This window comes from Bolinopsis microptera, chromosome 12 (assembly GCF_026151205.1).
Source record: "Bolinopsis microptera isolate Bmic1 chromosome 12, MBARI_Bmic_1.0, whole genome shotgun sequence".
Classification (NCBI taxonomy): domain Eukaryota; kingdom Metazoa; phylum Ctenophora; class Tentaculata; order Lobata; family Bolinopsidae; genus Bolinopsis; species Bolinopsis microptera.
The window spans coordinates 601001-619975 of NC_087083.1; the positions used below are offsets into that span (position 1 = coordinate 601001).

At 39.0% G+C, this 18975-nt stretch overlaps 1 protein-coding gene across 2 annotated transcripts in view; it reads right to left on the reverse strand.

Annotated features, from left to right (window-relative positions):
- Positions 1 to 18833, reverse strand: part of LOC134824015 (vacuolar protein sorting-associated protein 11 homolog) — an 87294-nt gene extending 68461 nt beyond the window's left edge. Inside the window, exons 1-11 of one of the 2 annotated variants that reach the window (XM_063835662.1) lie at positions 18743 to 18833; positions 18299 to 18391; positions 17921 to 18040; positions 17420 to 17555; positions 17096 to 17153; positions 15168 to 15273; positions 14750 to 14915; positions 5943 to 6068; positions 4076 to 4177; positions 3775 to 3903; positions 1530 to 1639 (exon numbers count right to left, since the gene is read on the reverse strand). In XM_063835662.1, coding sequence (XP_063691732.1) covers positions 1530 to 1639; positions 3775 to 3903; positions 4076 to 4177; positions 5943 to 6068; positions 14750 to 14915; positions 15168 to 15273; positions 17096 to 17153; positions 17420 to 17555; positions 17921 to 18040; positions 18299 to 18391; positions 18743 to 18829 — 1233 coding nt within the window. In that variant the 5' untranslated portion in view covers positions 18830 to 18833. The remainder of the gene's footprint in view (positions 1 to 1529; positions 1640 to 3774; positions 3904 to 4075; positions 4178 to 5942; positions 6069 to 14749; positions 14916 to 15167; positions 15274 to 17095; positions 17154 to 17419; positions 17556 to 17920; positions 18041 to 18298; positions 18392 to 18742) is intronic. The other variant, XM_063835663.1, reaches the window with a different exon arrangement.
- Between the last annotated feature and the right edge of the window lie 142 nt (positions 18834 to 18975).

The window sequence follows — 18975 nt, forward strand, 5'->3', positions numbered from 1 at the left end:
GATGGTCTACCTGAATTAGGTTATGTAGAAATTAATAAGAGATGGTGTACCTGAGGTGAGTATGTAGAAATTAATAAGAGATGGTGTACCTGAATTAGGTTATGTAGAAATTAATAAGAGATGGTGAACCTGAATTAGGTTATGTAGAAATTAATAAGAGATGGTCTACCTGAATTAGGTTATGTAGAAATTAATAAGAGATGGTGTACCTGAATTAGGTTATGTAGAAATTAATAAGAGATGGTCTACCTGAATTAGGTTATGTAGAAATTAATAAGAGATGGTCTACCTGAATTAGGTTATGTAGAAATTAATAAGAGATGGTGAACCTGAATTAGGTTATGTAGAAATTAATAAGAGATGGTGTACCTGAATTAGGTTATGTAGAAATTAATAAGAGATGGTGTACCTGAATTAGGTTATGTAGAAATTAATAAGAGATGGTCTACCTGAATTAGGTTATGTAGAAATTAATAAGAGATGGTGAACCTGAATTAGGTTATGTAGAAATTAATAAGAGATGGTCTACCTGAATTAGGTTATGTAGAAATTAATAAGAGATGGTCTACCTGAATTAGGTTATGTAGAAATTAATAAGAGATGGTCTACCTGAATTAGGTTATGTAGAAATTAATAAGAGATGGTCTACCTGAATTAGGTTATGTAGAAATTAATAAGAGATGGTGTACCTGAATTAGGTTATGTAGAAATTAATAAGAGATGGTGTACCTGAATTAGGTTATGTAGAAATTAATAAGAGATGGTCTACCTGAATTAGGTTATGTAGAAATTAATAAGAGATGGTCTACCTGAATTAGGTTATGTAGAAATTAATAAGAGATGGTGTACCTGAATTAGGTTATGTAGAAATTAATAAGAGATGGTCTACCTGAATTAGGTTATGTAGAAATTAATAAGAGATGGTCTACCTGAATTAGGTTATGTAGAAATTAATAAGAGATGGTGTACCTGAATTAGGTTATGTAGAAATTAATAAGAGATGGTCTACCTGAATTAGGTTATGTAGAAATTAATAAGAGATGGTCTACCTGAATTAGGTTATGTAGAAATTAATAAGAGATGGTCTACCTGAATTAGGTTATGTAGAAATTAATAAGAGATGGTGTACCTGAATTAGGTTATGTAGAAATTAATAAGAGATGGTGTACCTGAATTAGGTTATGTAGAAATTAATAAGAGATGGTCTACCTGAATTAGGTTATGTAGAAATTAATAAGAGATGGTCTACCTGAATTAGGTTATGTAGAAATTAATAAGAGATGGTGTACCTGTGTGAGGTTATGTAGAAATTAATGAGAGATAGTGTACCTGTGTGAGGTTATGTAGAAATTAATAAGAGATGGTGTACCTGTGTGAGGTTATGTAGAAATTAATAAGAGATGGTGTACCTGTGTGAGGTTATGTAGAAATTAATGAGAGATGGTGTACCTGTGTGAGGTTATGTAGAGATTAATAAGAGATGGTGTACCTGTGTGAGGTTATGTAGAGATTAATAAGAGATGGTGTACCTGTGTGAGGTTATGAATACGGCGAGCATCTAGAAACTTCCTGATTACATAGGAAGGCTCCACGTGACCGATAGTACCGATATACTTGGATATAGCTCCGTCGTGATCCCCTGGTTAGAGTAGAGTGAGGTGGGAGTAAAGAGTTTTATTTTATTAATTAATAACTGATTAATTAATTAATTATAATTTTTTTGAATATACTGGTTAGAGTAGAGTGAGGAGGTGTCAGGTTAACACTATTTGAGTATAATGTCGTGGGATGGAAGCCGTGCTGGCTCCATAATATAATGAATTTATTTGAATTCTAGATGAAATGCTAGAATATATAATATATATTGAGACATTATTCCGTAAACAAAAGCAAGGAATGCGGATGGTTATGCCAGGATATGTAAATTACTTTTACAAAGACGGCAAATTGCCAGCTCACACCAGAGAAGCATTCTGCAAATTTGAGATTTTGACAATACACGGCATCATCGTAAAGAATGCGCTTACATTAATGCACCGCATGAAGCACTTTCCTAACACAGTACCTGTATCAATTAGAAATTTGTTTCCAGATAACATACCCACGCATGGTTCAAATCATGAGAACAGTAGCGAATGGCTAGATACGTACAATAACCGATGTTTCAAAGCATCCATCTTTTTTAAAGGACCTTTACTAGCTCTAACAGACACCAACAAGAACATCACGTCCCTACCTAGCTTATTTTCAATAAATATTTACAAATCGAACGCAAAACGCGTGCTTCTTGAGCAACAGTCAACACTAGCTAACTCAGAGGACAGCTGGCCAGCATTTCTGCTACACAACGTACCTGGTTTGAGGAAGTCCAATAGATGAGGGATGATTGAGTAATACAGCGACCAATAATCGCTAAATCATGACATCATATCATAACATAACATAACATAGGACGACAGCAAACACACAATAAACGAGCAGTAATAAACAACGTTCGCTTAATGGACTGACATATTTCAGCATATTTTTCACTGCCAAAGCGCTGATAACAGCAAGCCTTACCCCACTCCGCGCGGCTTTTTAATGCACAAAATCTTAAAGATAATTCTCGTGATAAAATTTTCATCGTCACGCTTGAAAATTTCTAGAAATTAGAATAGCCGTATATTATAACAAACTATAGCAAGCAGAATTAAAAGATAAAAGGTTCTGGGACTTAAGTGGTACAAATAAAATGAAAGGCATGCTGATGCTAATCATGCTTACGTGCTGTAATGTGTCGAGAGTTTTTTTTAATTTTTACTATTTGACAAAATAATTGATCTTTTTAGTGTGAGTGTGATTTCAACTTTGAGTTTGAAAATATTTTGAAACGACTTTCGATATTATTGATTATTATATTATATTTAATAAACTGTCTCAAAGCCCTTAGAGGTGGCTCTATACGGGTCTTTACAACAACAACATATTGTATATTGGTGGGCCAAAAGTCAGTACCCATACGTTGGCCTTTATAGCTCAGTCACTGAGTGCCCAATTTAAATACTTCTTTCTGGTATGACTTAGTACCACCACTGGTTCGAGGAATTTGTCAACTCGAAAAATATTCGCGTTCATTTTTTTCAAATGGAGGTTCATTTTCACATTTATTTGATAGTTTGGATAGTCGGATCAAGCTAAATGTTATTGAATTGTGTTTGGCCATTCGAATTACGTTTGTCCTGAAAGAATTAGAACTGTAGCTTCTCAGATGACCGAGATATGAAGCATAACGAGTTTATTCATTACGTGTGATTAGGTGATTGGTTTACCTAATCACGTGATAAGGTGCCCCCGTTAACTACCCCGTTAAACATTATGGGAATTGTTAAGGGTGCCCAATTAAGGTGTCGTGTCACGGTGTCACATAATCACCCAGTCAATATTGTTAACGAGATACAGAAAATGCTTGATAACTTCGTCATTTCTAATCCGTTTTGCCCCATGTTTTCAGATCATATATGCAACATTTGATAATCTACCGTCTCTGAAAAAAATTAGGCGTTCAGTATGTTCAGAGAAAACAATATAGGTGTTTTAATATTGAATGGGCGTGGTCTAAAATATTCGAATTTTCAAATTTTGACGACGGAATCCTCGAACCAGTAAGTACAGTATGCCATCTGCAAAGCAACAGCTCTCAAATATAAAACACGGCGGAGCTATTAAGGCCAACGTATGGGTACTGACTTTTGGCCCACCCTGTATATAATATATATAATAATATTTATTTACCTTTACTAGCTAGATGATCACCGTGCGCCTTAATGAGGTTCATGTGATCGTCCTGGTTGTTCTTAGCTAACTGTATAGCATCATCATACAAACATTTCCTCTTTAAGATATCTATCTTCTCTTGGATCCCTGCAATCAAAATGCCCGTTTAATTCTCAGAAATGCCCGTTTAATTCTCAGAAATGCCCGTATTCTCAGAAATGCCCGTATTCTCAGATCTGTTCTTCTTCGTAGATCACGTGATTATTTCCAAAACTACTAATACCAAGCAACTCTCACAAAAGACTAAAAAGTGTCAAACCTTTCTCATTGAGTTTATAGATCTCGTTGTTTTTGCCGATAACATAAAGAGATCCCCATTCTACTAACAGAGCTTTAACTGGTGGGAACGTTCCAGTGAACCCTGAAATATTTGTTTACAATTATTAAAATATATACTGTGAACTTAACTGCATAGTTCACTTCTCACACTTTAAAGCACAAGCAGTTAACAAGCAGTTAACAAACAGTTAACAAGCAGTTAACAAGCAGTTAACAAGCAGTTAAAAGCAGTTAACAAGCAATTAACAAACAGTTAACAAACAGTTAACAATCAGTTAACAAGCAGTTAACAAGCAGTTAACAAGCAGTTAACAAGCAGTCCACAAGCAGTTCACGAGCAGTTAACAAGCAGTTAACAAGCAGTTAACAAGCAGTTAACAAGCAGTTAACAAGCAGTTAACAAGCAGTTAACAAGCAGTTAACAAGCAGTTAACAAGCAGTTAACAAGCAGTTAACAAGCAGTTAACAAGCAGTTAACAAGCAGTTAACAAGCAGTAAACAAGCAGTTAACAAGCAGTCCACAAGCAGTTCACGAGCAGTTAACAAGCAGTTAACAAGCAGTTAACAAGCAGTTAACAAGCAGTTAACAAGCAGTTAACAAGCAGTTAACAAGCAGTTAACAAGCAGTTAACAAGCAGTTAACAAGCAGTTCACAAGCAGTTAACAAGCAGTTAACAAGCAGTTAACAAGCAGTTAACAAGCAATTAACAAGCAGTTAACAAGCAGTTAACAAGCAGTTAACAAGCAGTTAACAAGCAGTTAACAAGCAGTTAACAAGCAGTTAACAAGCAGTTAACAAGCAGTTAACAAGCAGTTAACAAGCAGTTCACAAGCAGTTAACAAGCAGTTAACAAGCAGTTAACAAGCAGTTAACAAGCAGTTAACAAGCAGTTAACAAGCAGTTAACAAGCAGTTAACAAGCAGTTAACAAGCAGTTAACAAGCAGTCCACAAGCAGTTAACAAGCAGTTAACAAGCAGTTAACAAGCAGTTAACAAGCAGTTAACAAGCAGTTAACAAGCAGTTAACAAGCAGTTAACAAGCAGTTAACAAGCAGTTAACAAGCAGTTAACAAGCAGTTAACAAGCAGTTAACAAGCAGTAAACAAGCAGTTAACAAGCAGTCCACAAGCAGTTCACGAGCAGTTAACAAGCAGTTAACAAGCAGTTAACAAGCAGTTAACAAGCAGTTAACAAGCAGTTAACAAGCAGTTAACAAGCAGTTAACAAGCAGTTAACAAGCAGTTAACAAGCAGTTCACAAGCAGTTAACAAGCAGTTAACAAGCAGTTAACAAGCAGTTAACAAGCAGTTAACAAGCAGTTAACAAGCAGTTAACAAGCAGTTAACAAGCAGTTAACAAGCAGTTAACAAGCAGTTAACAAGCAGTTAACAAGCAGTTAACAAGCAGTTAACAAGCAGTTAACAAGCAGTTAACAAGCAGTTAACAAGCAGTTAACAAGCAGTTAACAAGCAGTTAACAAGCAGTAAACAAGCAGTTAACAAGCAGTCCACAAGCAGTTCACGAGCAGTTAACAAGCAGTTAACAAGCAGTTAACAAGCAGTTAACAAGCAGTTAACAAGCAGTTAACAAGCAGTTCACAAGCAGTTAACAAGCAGTTAACAAGCAGTTAACAAGCAGTTAACAAGCAGTTAACAAGCAGTTAACAAGCAGTTAACAAGCAGTTAACAAGCAGTTAACAAGCAGTTAACAAGCAGTTAACAAGCAGTTAACAAGCAGTTAACAAGCAGTTAACAAGCAGTTAACAAACAGTTAACAAGCAGTTAACAAGCAGTTAACAAGCAGTTAACGAGCAGTTAACAATCAGTTAACAAGCAGTTCACTGTACCTATAAACTTGTTGCTCATATCGTAGATGGTCAGGTCGCAGATAGAGTCCTGTTTTAGCATGGTTCTCCTGGCGAAAGAGACGGACACCAGACATCCCCTGTACCACGCTATGTGGGACCTGGTACCTGGAGATAGTGAAATAGTGAAAGAGACGGACACCAGACATCCCCTGTACCACGCTATGTGGGACCTGGTACCTGGAGATAGTGAAATAGTGAAAGAGACGGACACCAGACATCCCCTGTACCACGCTATGTGGGACCTGGTACCTGGAGATAGTGAAATAGTGAAAGAGACGGACACCAGACATCCCCTGTACCACGCTATGTGGGACCTGGTACCTGGAGATAGTGAAATAGTGAAAGAGACGGACACCAGACATCCCCTGTACCACGCTATGTGGGACCTGGTACCTGGAGATAGTGAAATAGTGAAAGAGACGGACACCAGACATCCCCTGTACCACGCTATGTGGGACCTGGTACCTGGAGATAGTGAAATAGTGAAAGAGACGGACACCAGACATCCCCTGTACCACGCTATGTGGGACCTGGTACCTGGAGATAGTGAAATAGTGAAAGAGACGGACACCAGACATCCCCTGTACCACGCTATGTGGGACCTGGTACCTGGAGATAGTGAAATAGTGAAAGAGACGGACACCAGACATCCCCTGTACCACGCTATGTGGGACCTGGTACCTGGAGATAGTGAAATAGTGAAAGAGACGGACACCAGACATCCCCTGTACCACGCTATGTGGGACCTGGTACCTGGAGATAGTGAAATAGTGAAAGAGACGGACACCAGACATCCCCTGTACCACGCTATGTGGGACCTGGTACCTGGAGATAGTGAAATAGCGAAAGAGACGGACACCAGACATCCCCTGTACCACGCTATGTGGGACCTGGTACCTGGAGATAGTGAAATAGTGAAAGAGACGGACACCAGACATCCCCTGTACCACGCTATGTGGGACCTGGTACCTGGAGATAGTGAAATAGTGAAAGAGACGGACACCAGACATCCCCTGTACCACGCTATGTGGGACCTGGTACCTGGAGATAGTGAAATAGTGAAAGAGACGGACACCAGACATCCCCTGTACCACGCTATGTGGGACCTGGTACCTGGAGATAGTGAAATAGTGAAAGAGACGGACACCAGACATCCCCTGTACCACGCTATGTGGGACCTGGTACCTGGAGATAGTGAAATAGTGAAAGAGACGGATACAAGACATCCCCTGTACCACGCTATGTGGGACCTGGTACCTGGAGATAGTGAAATAGTGAAAGAGACGGACACCAGACATCCCCTGTACCACGCTATGTGGGACCTGGTACCTGGAGATAGTGAAATAGTGAAAGAGACGGACACCAGACATCCCCTGTACCACGCTATGTGGGACCTGGTACCTGGAGATAGTGAAATAGTGAAAGAGACGGACACCAGACATCCCCTGTACCACGCTATGTGGGACCTGGTACCTGGAGATAGTGAAATAGTGAAAGAGACGGACACCAGACATCCCCTGTACCACGCTATGTGGGACCTGGTACCTGGAGATAGTGAAATAGTGAAAGAGACGGACACCAGACATCCCCTGTACCACGCTATGTGGGACCTGGTACCTGGAGATAGTGAAATAGTGAAAGAGACGGACACCAGACATCCCCTGTACCACGCTATGTGGGACCTGGTACCTGGAGATAGTGAAATATTGAAAGAGACGGACACCAGACATCCCCTGTACCACGCTATGTGGGACCTGGTACCTGGAGATAGTGAAATATTGAAAGAGACGGACACCAGACATCCCCTGTACCACGCTATGTGGGACCTGGTACCTGGAGATAGTGAAATAGTGAAAGAGACGGACACCAGACATCCCCGGTACCACGCTATGTGGGACCTGGTACCTGGAGATAGTGAAATAGTGAAAGAGACGGACACCAGACATCCCCTGTACCACGCTATGTGGGACCTGGTACCTGGAGATAGTGAAATAGTGAAAGAGACGGACGCCAGACATCCCCTGTACCACGCTATGTGGGACCTGGTACCTGGAGATAGTGAAATAGTGAAAGAGACGGATACCAGACATCCCCTGTACCACGCTATGTGGGACCTGGTACCTGGAGATAGTGAAATAGTGAAAGAGACGGATACCAGACATCCCCTGTACCACGCTATGTGGGACCTGGTACCTGGAGATAGTGAAATAGTGAAAGAGACGGACACCAGACATCCCCGGTACCACGCTATGTGGGACCTGGTACCTGGAGATAGTGAAATAGTGAAAGAGACGGACACCAGACATCCCCTGTACCACGCTATGTGGGACCTGGTACCTGCAGATAGTGAAATAGTGAAAGAGACGGACACCAGACATCCCCTGTACCACGCTATGTGGGACCTGGTACCTGGAGATAGTGAAATAGTGAAAGAGACGGACACCAGACATCCCCTGTACCACGCTATGTGGGACCTGGTACCTGGAGATAGTGAAATAGTGAAAGAGACGGACACCAGACATCCCCTGTACCACGCTATGTGGGACCTGGTACCTGGAGATAGTGAAATAGTGAAAGAGACGGACACCAGACATCCCCTGTACCACGCTATGTGGGACCTGGTACCTGGAGATAGTGAAATAGTGAAAGAGACGGACACCAGACATCCCCGGTACCACGCTATGTGGGACCTGGTACCTGGAGATAGTGAAATAGTGAAAGAGACGGACACCAGACATCCCCTGTACCACGCTATGTGGGACCTGGTACCTGGAGATAGTGAAATAGTGAAAGAGACGGACACCAGACATCCCCTGTACCACGCTATGTGGGACCTGGTACCTGGAGATAGTGAAATAGTGAAAGAGACGGACACCAGACATCCCCTGTACCACGCTATGTGGGACCTGGTACCTGGAGATAGTGAAATAGTGAAAGAGACGGACACCAGACATCCCCTGTACCACGCTATGTGGGACCTGGTACCTGGAGATAGTGAAATAGTGAAAGAGACGGATACCAGACATCCCCTGTACCACGCTATGTGGGACCTGGTACCTGGAGATAGTGAAATAGTGAAAGAGACGGACACCAGACATCCCCTGTACCACGCTATGTGGGACCTGGTACCTGGAGATAGTGAAATAGTGAAAGAGACGGATACCAGACATCCCCTGTACCACGCTATGTGGGACCTGGTACCTGGAGATAGTGAAATAGTGAAAGAGACGGACACCAGACATCCCCTGTACCACGCTATGTGGGACCTGGTACCTGGAGATAGTGAAATAGTGAAAGAGACGGATACCAGACATCCCCTGTACCACGCTATGTGGGACCTGGTACCTGGAGATAGTGAAATAGTGAAAGAGACGGATACCAGACATCCCCTGTACCACGCTATGTGGGACCTGGTACCTGGAGATAGTGAAATAGTGAAAGAGACGGATACCAGACATCCCCTGTACCACGCTATGTGGGACCTGGTACCTGGAGATAGTGAAATAGTGAAAGAGACGGACACCAGACATCCCCTGTACCACGCTATGTGGGACCTGGTACCTGGAGATAGTGAAATAGTGAAAGAGACGGACACCAGACATCCCCTGTACCACGCTATGTGGGACCTGGTACCTGGAGATAGTGAAATAGTGAAAGAGACGGACACCAGACATCCCCTGTACCACGCTATGTGGGACCTGGTACCTGGAGATAGTGAAATAGTGAAAGAGACGGACACCAGACATCCCCTGTACCACGCTATGTGGGACCTGGTACCTGGAGATAGTGAAATAGTGAAAGAGACGGACACCAGACATCCCCTGTACCACGCTATGTGGGACCTGGTACCTGGAGATAGTGAAATAGTGAAAGAGACGGACACCAGACATCCCCTGTACCACGCTATGTGGGACCTGGTACCTGGAGATAGTGAAATAGTGAAAGAGACGGACACCAGACATCCCCTGTACCACGCTATGTGGGACCTGGTACCTGGAGATAGTGAAATAGTGAAAGAGACGGACACCAGACATCCCCTGTACCACGCTATGTGGGACCTGGTACCTGGAGATAGTGAAATAGTGAAAGAGACGGACACCAGACATCCCCTGTACCACGCTATGTGGGACCTGGTACCTGGAGATAGTGAAATAGTGAAAGAGACGGACACCAGACATCCCCTGTACCACGCTATGTGGGACCTGGTACCTGGAGATAGTGAAATAGTGAAGTAGTGAAATAGTGAAATCCCCAGTGAAATAGTGAACTAGTGAACTAGTGAAATAGTGAGATAGTGAAATAGTGAAATAGGGTAATTATTTTGGTTAATTGATTGGAATTATAATCGGGTTATCACTTACGAGACATAGAGTTTAAATTGCAATAGATTTTAATTGTTCTAGATTTTAATAATCTACTTAAAGAGTTATGCCTAAATAATAATTGCGTGTTCTTAGACTGTTTCTCAGACTTTTTAACTCGAGACTTTAGATCCTGTAATGAACTTCTATACCATGATTGGCTTCATCTCAACATGAGAGGAGTAGGTTTACTGTCCACTTGGCTTAAGTTTGTTGTAAACGAACACAGTTTTGACAGAGTTGTAAATAATCTTCTGGGAATTTAAATCTTTGATCTTTTCTTTCATTTAATATTTTGATTAAGACGTTGCGCCTAAAATTAAAACTCAAACAAATCTCTGATTTAATCTCTTCTCAATTTTATGCCTCCTATTTCAGGTACATTCGGTCACTGCCCATTTTCCCATATGTTAGACAATGAATCGTTTAGACTTAGAATAGGTCTTTTTGCATGCAAAAGGCCTCGTACACAGTCAAGAAATGCACATATACATATCAACACGTTTATACCTAACAAAATTTACACATTTAAGTCTCCATGCACCCCACACATCAACTACAATTATCATAATCATATGTTTCTCTTCTATTCTCTCATCATGACTTACTTTCTCCCAATTCTTCTCTCCACGACTAGGTCCATGAACACTGTACTCCCCCTAGATTCTAATATTCATTCCTCTCTACTCCTTGACAGCCCACGTTATCTTATACCATTTCTTGCTTGCTCCCACATCAAACTTTTCTTTGTAATTATCTCCTCGTGGTTTATAAGAAATGTTCTTCTCCCTGGTAAGATGAATAGAGCCAAGTATTCCAGCCGCCTCAGGCGTCTAGTCTCTTTATTCATTCTTTGGGTTTTCTCTCTTAACTTTCTTTTGATAACTCTTGTTAATCCTTCTATGCTTAATCCAGGTCCCAACTCCCTATCTGTACTCTACCAAAATGTCCAAGGTCTTATTCCTTTCAGTAACCTAAGCTCCTCCCATCCCCTTCTTGATGGTAATAAGATTTCCGAACTTCAATCCTTTGCTAACATAGAGCAGCCTGACATAATTGCCCTAAATGAGACTTGGCTCAAAAAATCTATTTCTAGCAACGAAATCTTTCCTTCTTCTCAATATGAAATCTTCCGCAATGACCGCACGAGAAAGACTCATCCTCAAGATCCTAATAACCCTAAAAAGTTTAGGGAAAATGGAGGTGCTGTTCTTTAGGCTGTTCGGTCTGATCTCGACGCCACTACAGCCCGACTACCAGTTAGCCTAGGTGCAGAAATGCTTGCCGTTAAAATTGCTTTTCCTAACAAAGAGAGTATTGTAATCTGTACTTGTTATAGAGTAGGAACTCTTGGGTTACCTAATCATGATGTCATAGTTAGTTATATTCGCAAGCTAGTTTCCAAAAATAATCCCCCTAAAATCTATGTTATTGGTGATTTTAATCTCCCCCATACAGACTGGCTATCTTCATTCAGTACCGTACCTATTGAGCAATCCTTCATAGATTCTTTCAGTGATCTTTCTCTCTCCCAGTTGATCACATCACCCACCCATAAAAGTGGTAATACATTAGACATTCTTCTCAGTAATTATGATAACACGATCGATAACTTGAATGTCTGTGATCCTCATTCCGTGTGCAAATCTGATCATTTTCCTGTCACTTTTTCAATTAAAAGCTCCTTTTCCCGCAAGAAAACTCCTAAACGTAAAATCTATAATTATAAGAAAGCAAACTGGGACATGATTAATCGTGAATTATGCTCGATTAATTGGCAAGTCCTAGAATGCCTAGATCCTGATTCGTCTTGGAAGTTAGTTAAAGACTGCATTATGAATTTAGTTGATATACATATTCCTAAAGTAACTATTAAATCAGAGTTTCAACCCCCGTGGTTCGATAGTGAACTTTTTTCTTCATGCCGTAAAAAAGATAGACTCAGAGCTAAATTTAAAATTTCTGGTTCTATTTCTGATGAGTTAAAGTTTGTTACTAGCCGTAAAGATTTTAAGAGGCTTTCATCAGCCAAAATAAGAGACAATCTTTTCAATAGTGATGATCCAGCGCTTATAACTAAGAAGTTTTGGTCACATGTTAAGTATAAATCTAACTCCTGCCGTATTCCTAATTGTGTTAGTTATTCTGGACAGCTTCGGTTCAAACCCAAAGCTCAAGCTGAACTTTTCAATTCTTTCTTTTATAACCAGTTTTCGGATCCTTCACTTTATGACACTGACATCTCCTATGTCAATGATGTTGATTTTGATATTGACTTCGATCATCGGGATGTTCGTAAGCTTCTTTCAAATATTAATTCAAATAAAGCCCAGGGACCAGATGGCATACACGGTAAAATTCTCAAAAATTGTTCCGTAGGTTTAGCTTACCCTCTAACATGCATTTTTCGTGGATCTTACAACAGCGGCTACATTCCACAAGAATGGAAACTTGCAAATGTTGTCCCAATATTTAAGAAAGGTAAGAAAAGTGAGGTTGAAAACTATAGACCAATATCCCTTACTTGTTTAGTCATGAAAGTTTTTGAGCGCATTGTTAAACGTAAACTGCTTTCTTTGACAAGTACCCTTCTTGATCCCAGGCAGCATGGTTTTCTAGAGCACAAGTCATGCACAACCAATATGGTTGACTTTTGTGATAGCCTGGCATTGTCTCTTAACGAAAACATTATCAATCATGTTGTGTATTTTGATTTTGCTAAGGCATTTGATTCTGTAAATCATGATATCCTTCTTCATAAGCTAAAGACCTTATATAACATTGATGGTACACTTCTCAAATTTCTTACCAATTACCTTCAAGGCCGTTACCAAAGAGTGGTTATTGGTAATGAGATGTCATCTACCCTCTCAGTTAATTCTGGTGTCCCCCAGGGCTCTATTCTTGGTCCCTTACTTTTTGTATTGTTTATCAATGATATTCCTCTTGGCCTTTCGGATAATACTGATATTGTTTTGTATGCCGATGATACAAAAATCTGGCGTAAAATACATTCATCTTCTGATAATACTAATTTACAAATGGATATAGACTATCTCTCTGACTGGGCACTAAGAAACAAAATGCGATTCCATCCAGCAAAATGTAAAGTGCTTATTGTTTCAGGAAAACCATCTTTATCTCCTCCATTCGCATATAATCTTGATGGCTCTCCTCTTGTGTATGTAGAGTTAGAAAAAGATCTTGGAGTCGATGTTACTCCTAAGCTAAGTTGGAATAGTCAGTGCGACAGAATTTATACTAAGGCCTGCCAACAACTTGGTATGGTCAGAAGAGATGGCCATATTGTCATTGATCAGAAACGTCGCCGGGCGCTTTACCTCTCCCTGGTTCGTAGCCAATTCGAAAATTGTTCCATAATCTGGCGCCCTTGTAATAAAGCACTTAGTGATAAATTAGAAAGTCTCCAAAAGAGAGCTATTAAATGGATTCTGTCTGAAGAGGGCCGCAGTTATCCACCTGAGCAATATGTCAAAAAGTGCAAGCTTGTCGACATTCTCCCTTTGTCTCAAAAGTTTGACTTGAATGATCTTATTTTTTTCCACAAAGTTCTTAACAATTTAATTCCTGAATCGCTGCCTCACTATCTCTCTTTATATCAGGGCACTTCTCGACTAAGACGTTGCCACCTCGACAGTCTGTCTATTGTGTCATCAATTTTACCTAAGTTAAGTCAGAATTCACACACCACATGTACCTCAAATAGCCCACTGGCAAAATCATTTTTCTACAGAACCCATATACTGTGGAATGGACTCCCTTTACAGGTAAGACAGATAGTGTCTACTAGTCTTTTCAAAGCTGAGGTCACTAAGCATCTCAGGAAATGTTTATTGGATAGTGAAACAACAGTCTAGCCTAGTCTCTTTGCTCCCCATATTATTATTATTTTTGTTTTATTAATTTTTTTTATCTACCTTCCTATACTTTCAACATCATATCACACTTCACCCGCACACCTTCTCACACATTAATGACCATTTCAGACCTGTATCTAATGTATCTGGAATTTGACGTATTGAAATACCAATTTTGACTCTATATCCACAGTTATTCACCATGGATTTGTTTGTTATTAAATAGTTTTTCATAAATTTTTGGATTTAGATTAATTCGATGTAATGGGTCCAAGTTACTGCGGACATAGTTCACTATGTGTTTACCGTGTTTGGGTGCCCATCATATTTTACAGATGGGGGCGATATTTTGAACGATTCTATTTTATATTCATCTATTGCTGTACTCTGTAAAATTTGAAAAGTATTTAATAAAAAAATAAGCAAACAGCTCGATTCTTAGAATATAGGAACCAATACTGTAACTAGAAATGAAATCAGGTAGCAAGAGATTACTTACCACAAGAGATTACTTACAAGATATTACTGAGCCGTAAGTATTACTTACCATCCATGGGGAGGTTATTTCCAGGATCGTCCACAGTAAAGAAAAGGAACTTATTCTTAGGAGCAATAAGGAACTGATGGTACTGATGGTGATCAGTAAGGAGGGACAGGCCCAGACCACACCCCTCACTGGAGAGAAACGTCGGCAAGGGGTTGCTATCTGATACCTGGGATATGTTTACATATTTTTTTACATATTTTTTATAAATTTGTTTATATATTTTTTTGTATATTTGTTGCTACGACCACTCTCAGTGAAGTGAACCAACTTGCGTCTCGAAATTAAACTAAAGATAAACTAAAACACAAATCACAAAAAAATCATACTCAATATTCGTGGTGATTCAACTAATTTCTGGCAATTTCTTTTTATTCTTTTCTTTAATTTTTAATAACGTAAGTATTTAAATGTTGTATACCCGTTTGTAGGAATGCACCGCAGTTTCAGTAGCAACAAACAATGCCACTTCCTTGTTGAACGCCAGTCCAGTTATAGACGCCTTGTCCGAGTGGATCACTTTGTATCTGTGAAGATTGGGTTAAGATCAGTATTCATCTAAGAAGAAGTACAGTAAAACCCCGATTTTTACGATTTACCATGGCCATTTCTTACCCCAAAATGTGGGTTAACATACATAATGTGAACAATCAAAACCCCGATTAACTGCGACCCCTGATGCACTGGATGCTTTCTTTTCCCCAAACTCCACAGTAAATCGGGGTTTTACTGTGATATACAATGTACATTGTAATAATAACCGTTTGATAAGAACCTAGCCTGGTAATAATATGATCAATATAATATGATCAATATAATATGATCAATATAATATGATCAATATAATATGATCAATATAATATGATCAATATAATATGATCAATATAATATGATCAATATAATATGATCAATATAATATGATCAATATAATATGATCAATATAATATGATCAATATAATATGATCAATATAATATGATCAATATAATATGATCAATATAATATGATCAATATAATATGATCAATATAATATGATCAAGATTAAGAGCTGCAGTTGTCAGGTCACTTAAAATGGATCATAATTACAGATAAATACACTGTTGAAAATAGCACTCTAGAGAGATAAGTACAGATAATAATATGGGAACTGACCGCTGCTCCCTTGCAATGTCTAACACTCTAGAGAGATAAGTACAGATAATCATATGGGAACTGACCGCTGTTCCCTTGTTATGTCTAACACTCTAGAGAGATAAGTACAGATAATAATATGGGAACTGACCGCTGTTCCCTTGTTATGTCTAACACTCTAGAGAGATAAGTACAGATAATAATATGGGAACTGACCGCTGCTCCCTTGTAATGTCTGACCGCTGTTCCCTTGTTATAAATCAAGAGGCTTGCATATAATGAACATATTGACACGGGTGCAGAGTTGAGTCTGTACGGAACCTAGTAGTTTCAGATCCTTGTTTAACTTGCCGTACAGCAAGGTCATCCACTACTTTAGCCCGGCGAGGCACATAACTCCCTCTACAACTCCATGACAAATGTTTCATATATACTACTATATACTACTAGTTATGTCTAACACTCTAGAGAGATAAGTACAGATAATAATATGGGAACTGACCGCTGCTCCCTTGTAATGTCTAACACTCTAGAGAGATAAGTACAGATAATAATATGGGAACTGACCGCTGCTCCCTTGTAATGTCTAACACTCTAGAGAGATAAGTACAGATAATAATATGGGAACTGACCGCTGCTCCCTTGTAATGTCTAACACTCTAGAGAGATAAGTACAGATAATAATATGGGAACTGACCGCTGTTCCCTTGTAATGTCTAACACTCTAGAAAGATAAGTACAGATAATAATATGGGAACTGACCGCTGCTCCCTTGTAATGTCTAACACTCTAGAGAGATAAGTACAGATAATAATATGGGAACTGACCGCTGCTCCCTTGTAATGTCTAACACTCTAGAGAGATAAGTACAGATAATATTATGGGAACTGACCGCTGTTCCCTTGTAATGTCTAACACTCTAGAAAGATAAGTACAGATAATAATATGGGAACTGACCGCTGCTCCCTTGTAATGTCTAACACTCTAGAGAGATAAGTACAGATAATAATATGGGAACTGACCGCTGCTCCCTTGTAATGTCTAACACTCTAGAGAGATAAGTACAGATAATAATATAATGGGAACTGACCGCTGCTCCCTTGTAATGTCTAACACTCTAGAGAGATAAGTACAGATAATAATATGGGAACTGACCGCTGCTCCCTTGTTATGTCTAACACTCTAGAGAGATAAGTACAGATAATAATATGGGAACTGACCGCTGCTCCCTTGTAATGTCGTGTTTGTAAAACAGCCACACAGTTCCATCTGCTAATCCTGCAGAAATAATATACTTAGTTAATTAATTAATTAATTAATTAATTAATTGATCTATCATACAATTATAAATCATAGAATACAATATATTTCAGAAAAAAGCAGCCTCATTATACAGGCACACATTCAAATAAACACACAAAAAAAGCACACACACAAACACACAGGCAAACACACAAACATACACACAAGCAAGCACATAAACATACAAGCACACACAAGCACAAACAAGCAAACATACACACAAGCAAACACACGATATTTACCTACTGCCATGTTAGACATGTTATCACTGACAACAATACAAGTCACGTTAATTGTAACGTTAGTTTTGGAGAGGGTCGTCAGGTCTACGTAACGAACACAGCCACTGTCAGCTAACCGTGGGGTCATGTTCCACACCTGTCAGTTAATTGATTACGTGATTAATTATATAATTAGTTAATTAGTTACATTTTATAAGGTACAATACTACTGTTAGCCTACGTATTATTATAATATGTGAACTGGTTGTGGAACGTTTTTATTTTATTCATGAATATCGGTTGAATAATTTAAGAAGCAACTGATTTACAAATCATTTATATTAACCTTGAATGACAAACTAACAAATTAACCAATTACCCGGAGTATAGGATGCGCAGGTTCGTCCTCCCCGATAGTAACCACTATGTTGTGTTAAGCTTACTAATTACCTAATTGCGTATTTATTTAACTAACTTATCAATAAATTAACTAATTAATTAATTGAATAATTAACCAATTACCCGGAGTATAGGATGCGCAGGTTCGTCCTCCCCGACAGTAACCACAATGTTCTGTTTAGCTTTAGGTATTTGTACCAGATGTGTGAGACGAGTCTCGTACAGTTTCCTGACCTCCACATCCTAGTAGTATCGTTAGTAGAGTTATATAATAGTTCTAGTGGAATTAAGTTAAGTTAAGTTCTGTTGGAATTAAGTTAAGTTTTATTGGAACATTATTAGCTTTACTTTAAACTGAAAATCCAAAAGGATGGAGCACACTGCTCAATTAAGTGATCTCAAAATGCACTGTAACATAAAATAGAATGGCAATAAAATCACTTTTAAAAGAAATTAAATATATAATATTACTACGATTTATTTTGTTGGATTGAGACAAACCTTCATGTCCTGAGTGAGACAGTGCAGGTGACCTTTACTGTCTCCAATCAGTAGTTTACCTCTCCCACTAGCTGTACATGTTATGTCTATATCCTGTGGAATACAATAATCACTAACTTTAATCTTTAACTTTAAATGTTTATTGATTTAAAAAAATAAATCTTATTAAGCGTCTACTGGCGGATGTGTACGAGATACTAATGTTCGTACCATGATAATATGCTGAATAAAGAAAGACTGAGGGGAAGTTGTGACAATTACAATAAGTTGATTTGTTAACTGCTGCTTTCTAGAAGTTTTTAGAAGTTTCTAGAAGTTTCTAGAAGTTTCTAGAGTTTTCTAGAACTTTCTAGAACTTTTATAGAACTTTCTAGAACCTTTTAGAACTTTCTAGAACCTTTTAGAACTTTCTAGACGGTTCTAAAATTTTTCCAATAAACTAACCTGAAGACCGGACCACTTGTCCCCGTTTTCATCTTTAACAACTTCCTTACTGAAGAAAGCAAACCTCCTCCATTGATGGGACACCATCCTGACGTTCAGTTAATTATCTTAATGGGATCATTAGTTAAGTAATTAATTGTTTAATGATTAAGTTATAAGATGACACGCTTGACAGCAGTTATTCTCATAAAATCTATTACATGTTTGTTGGATTGTGACAGAATCTTTAAAAG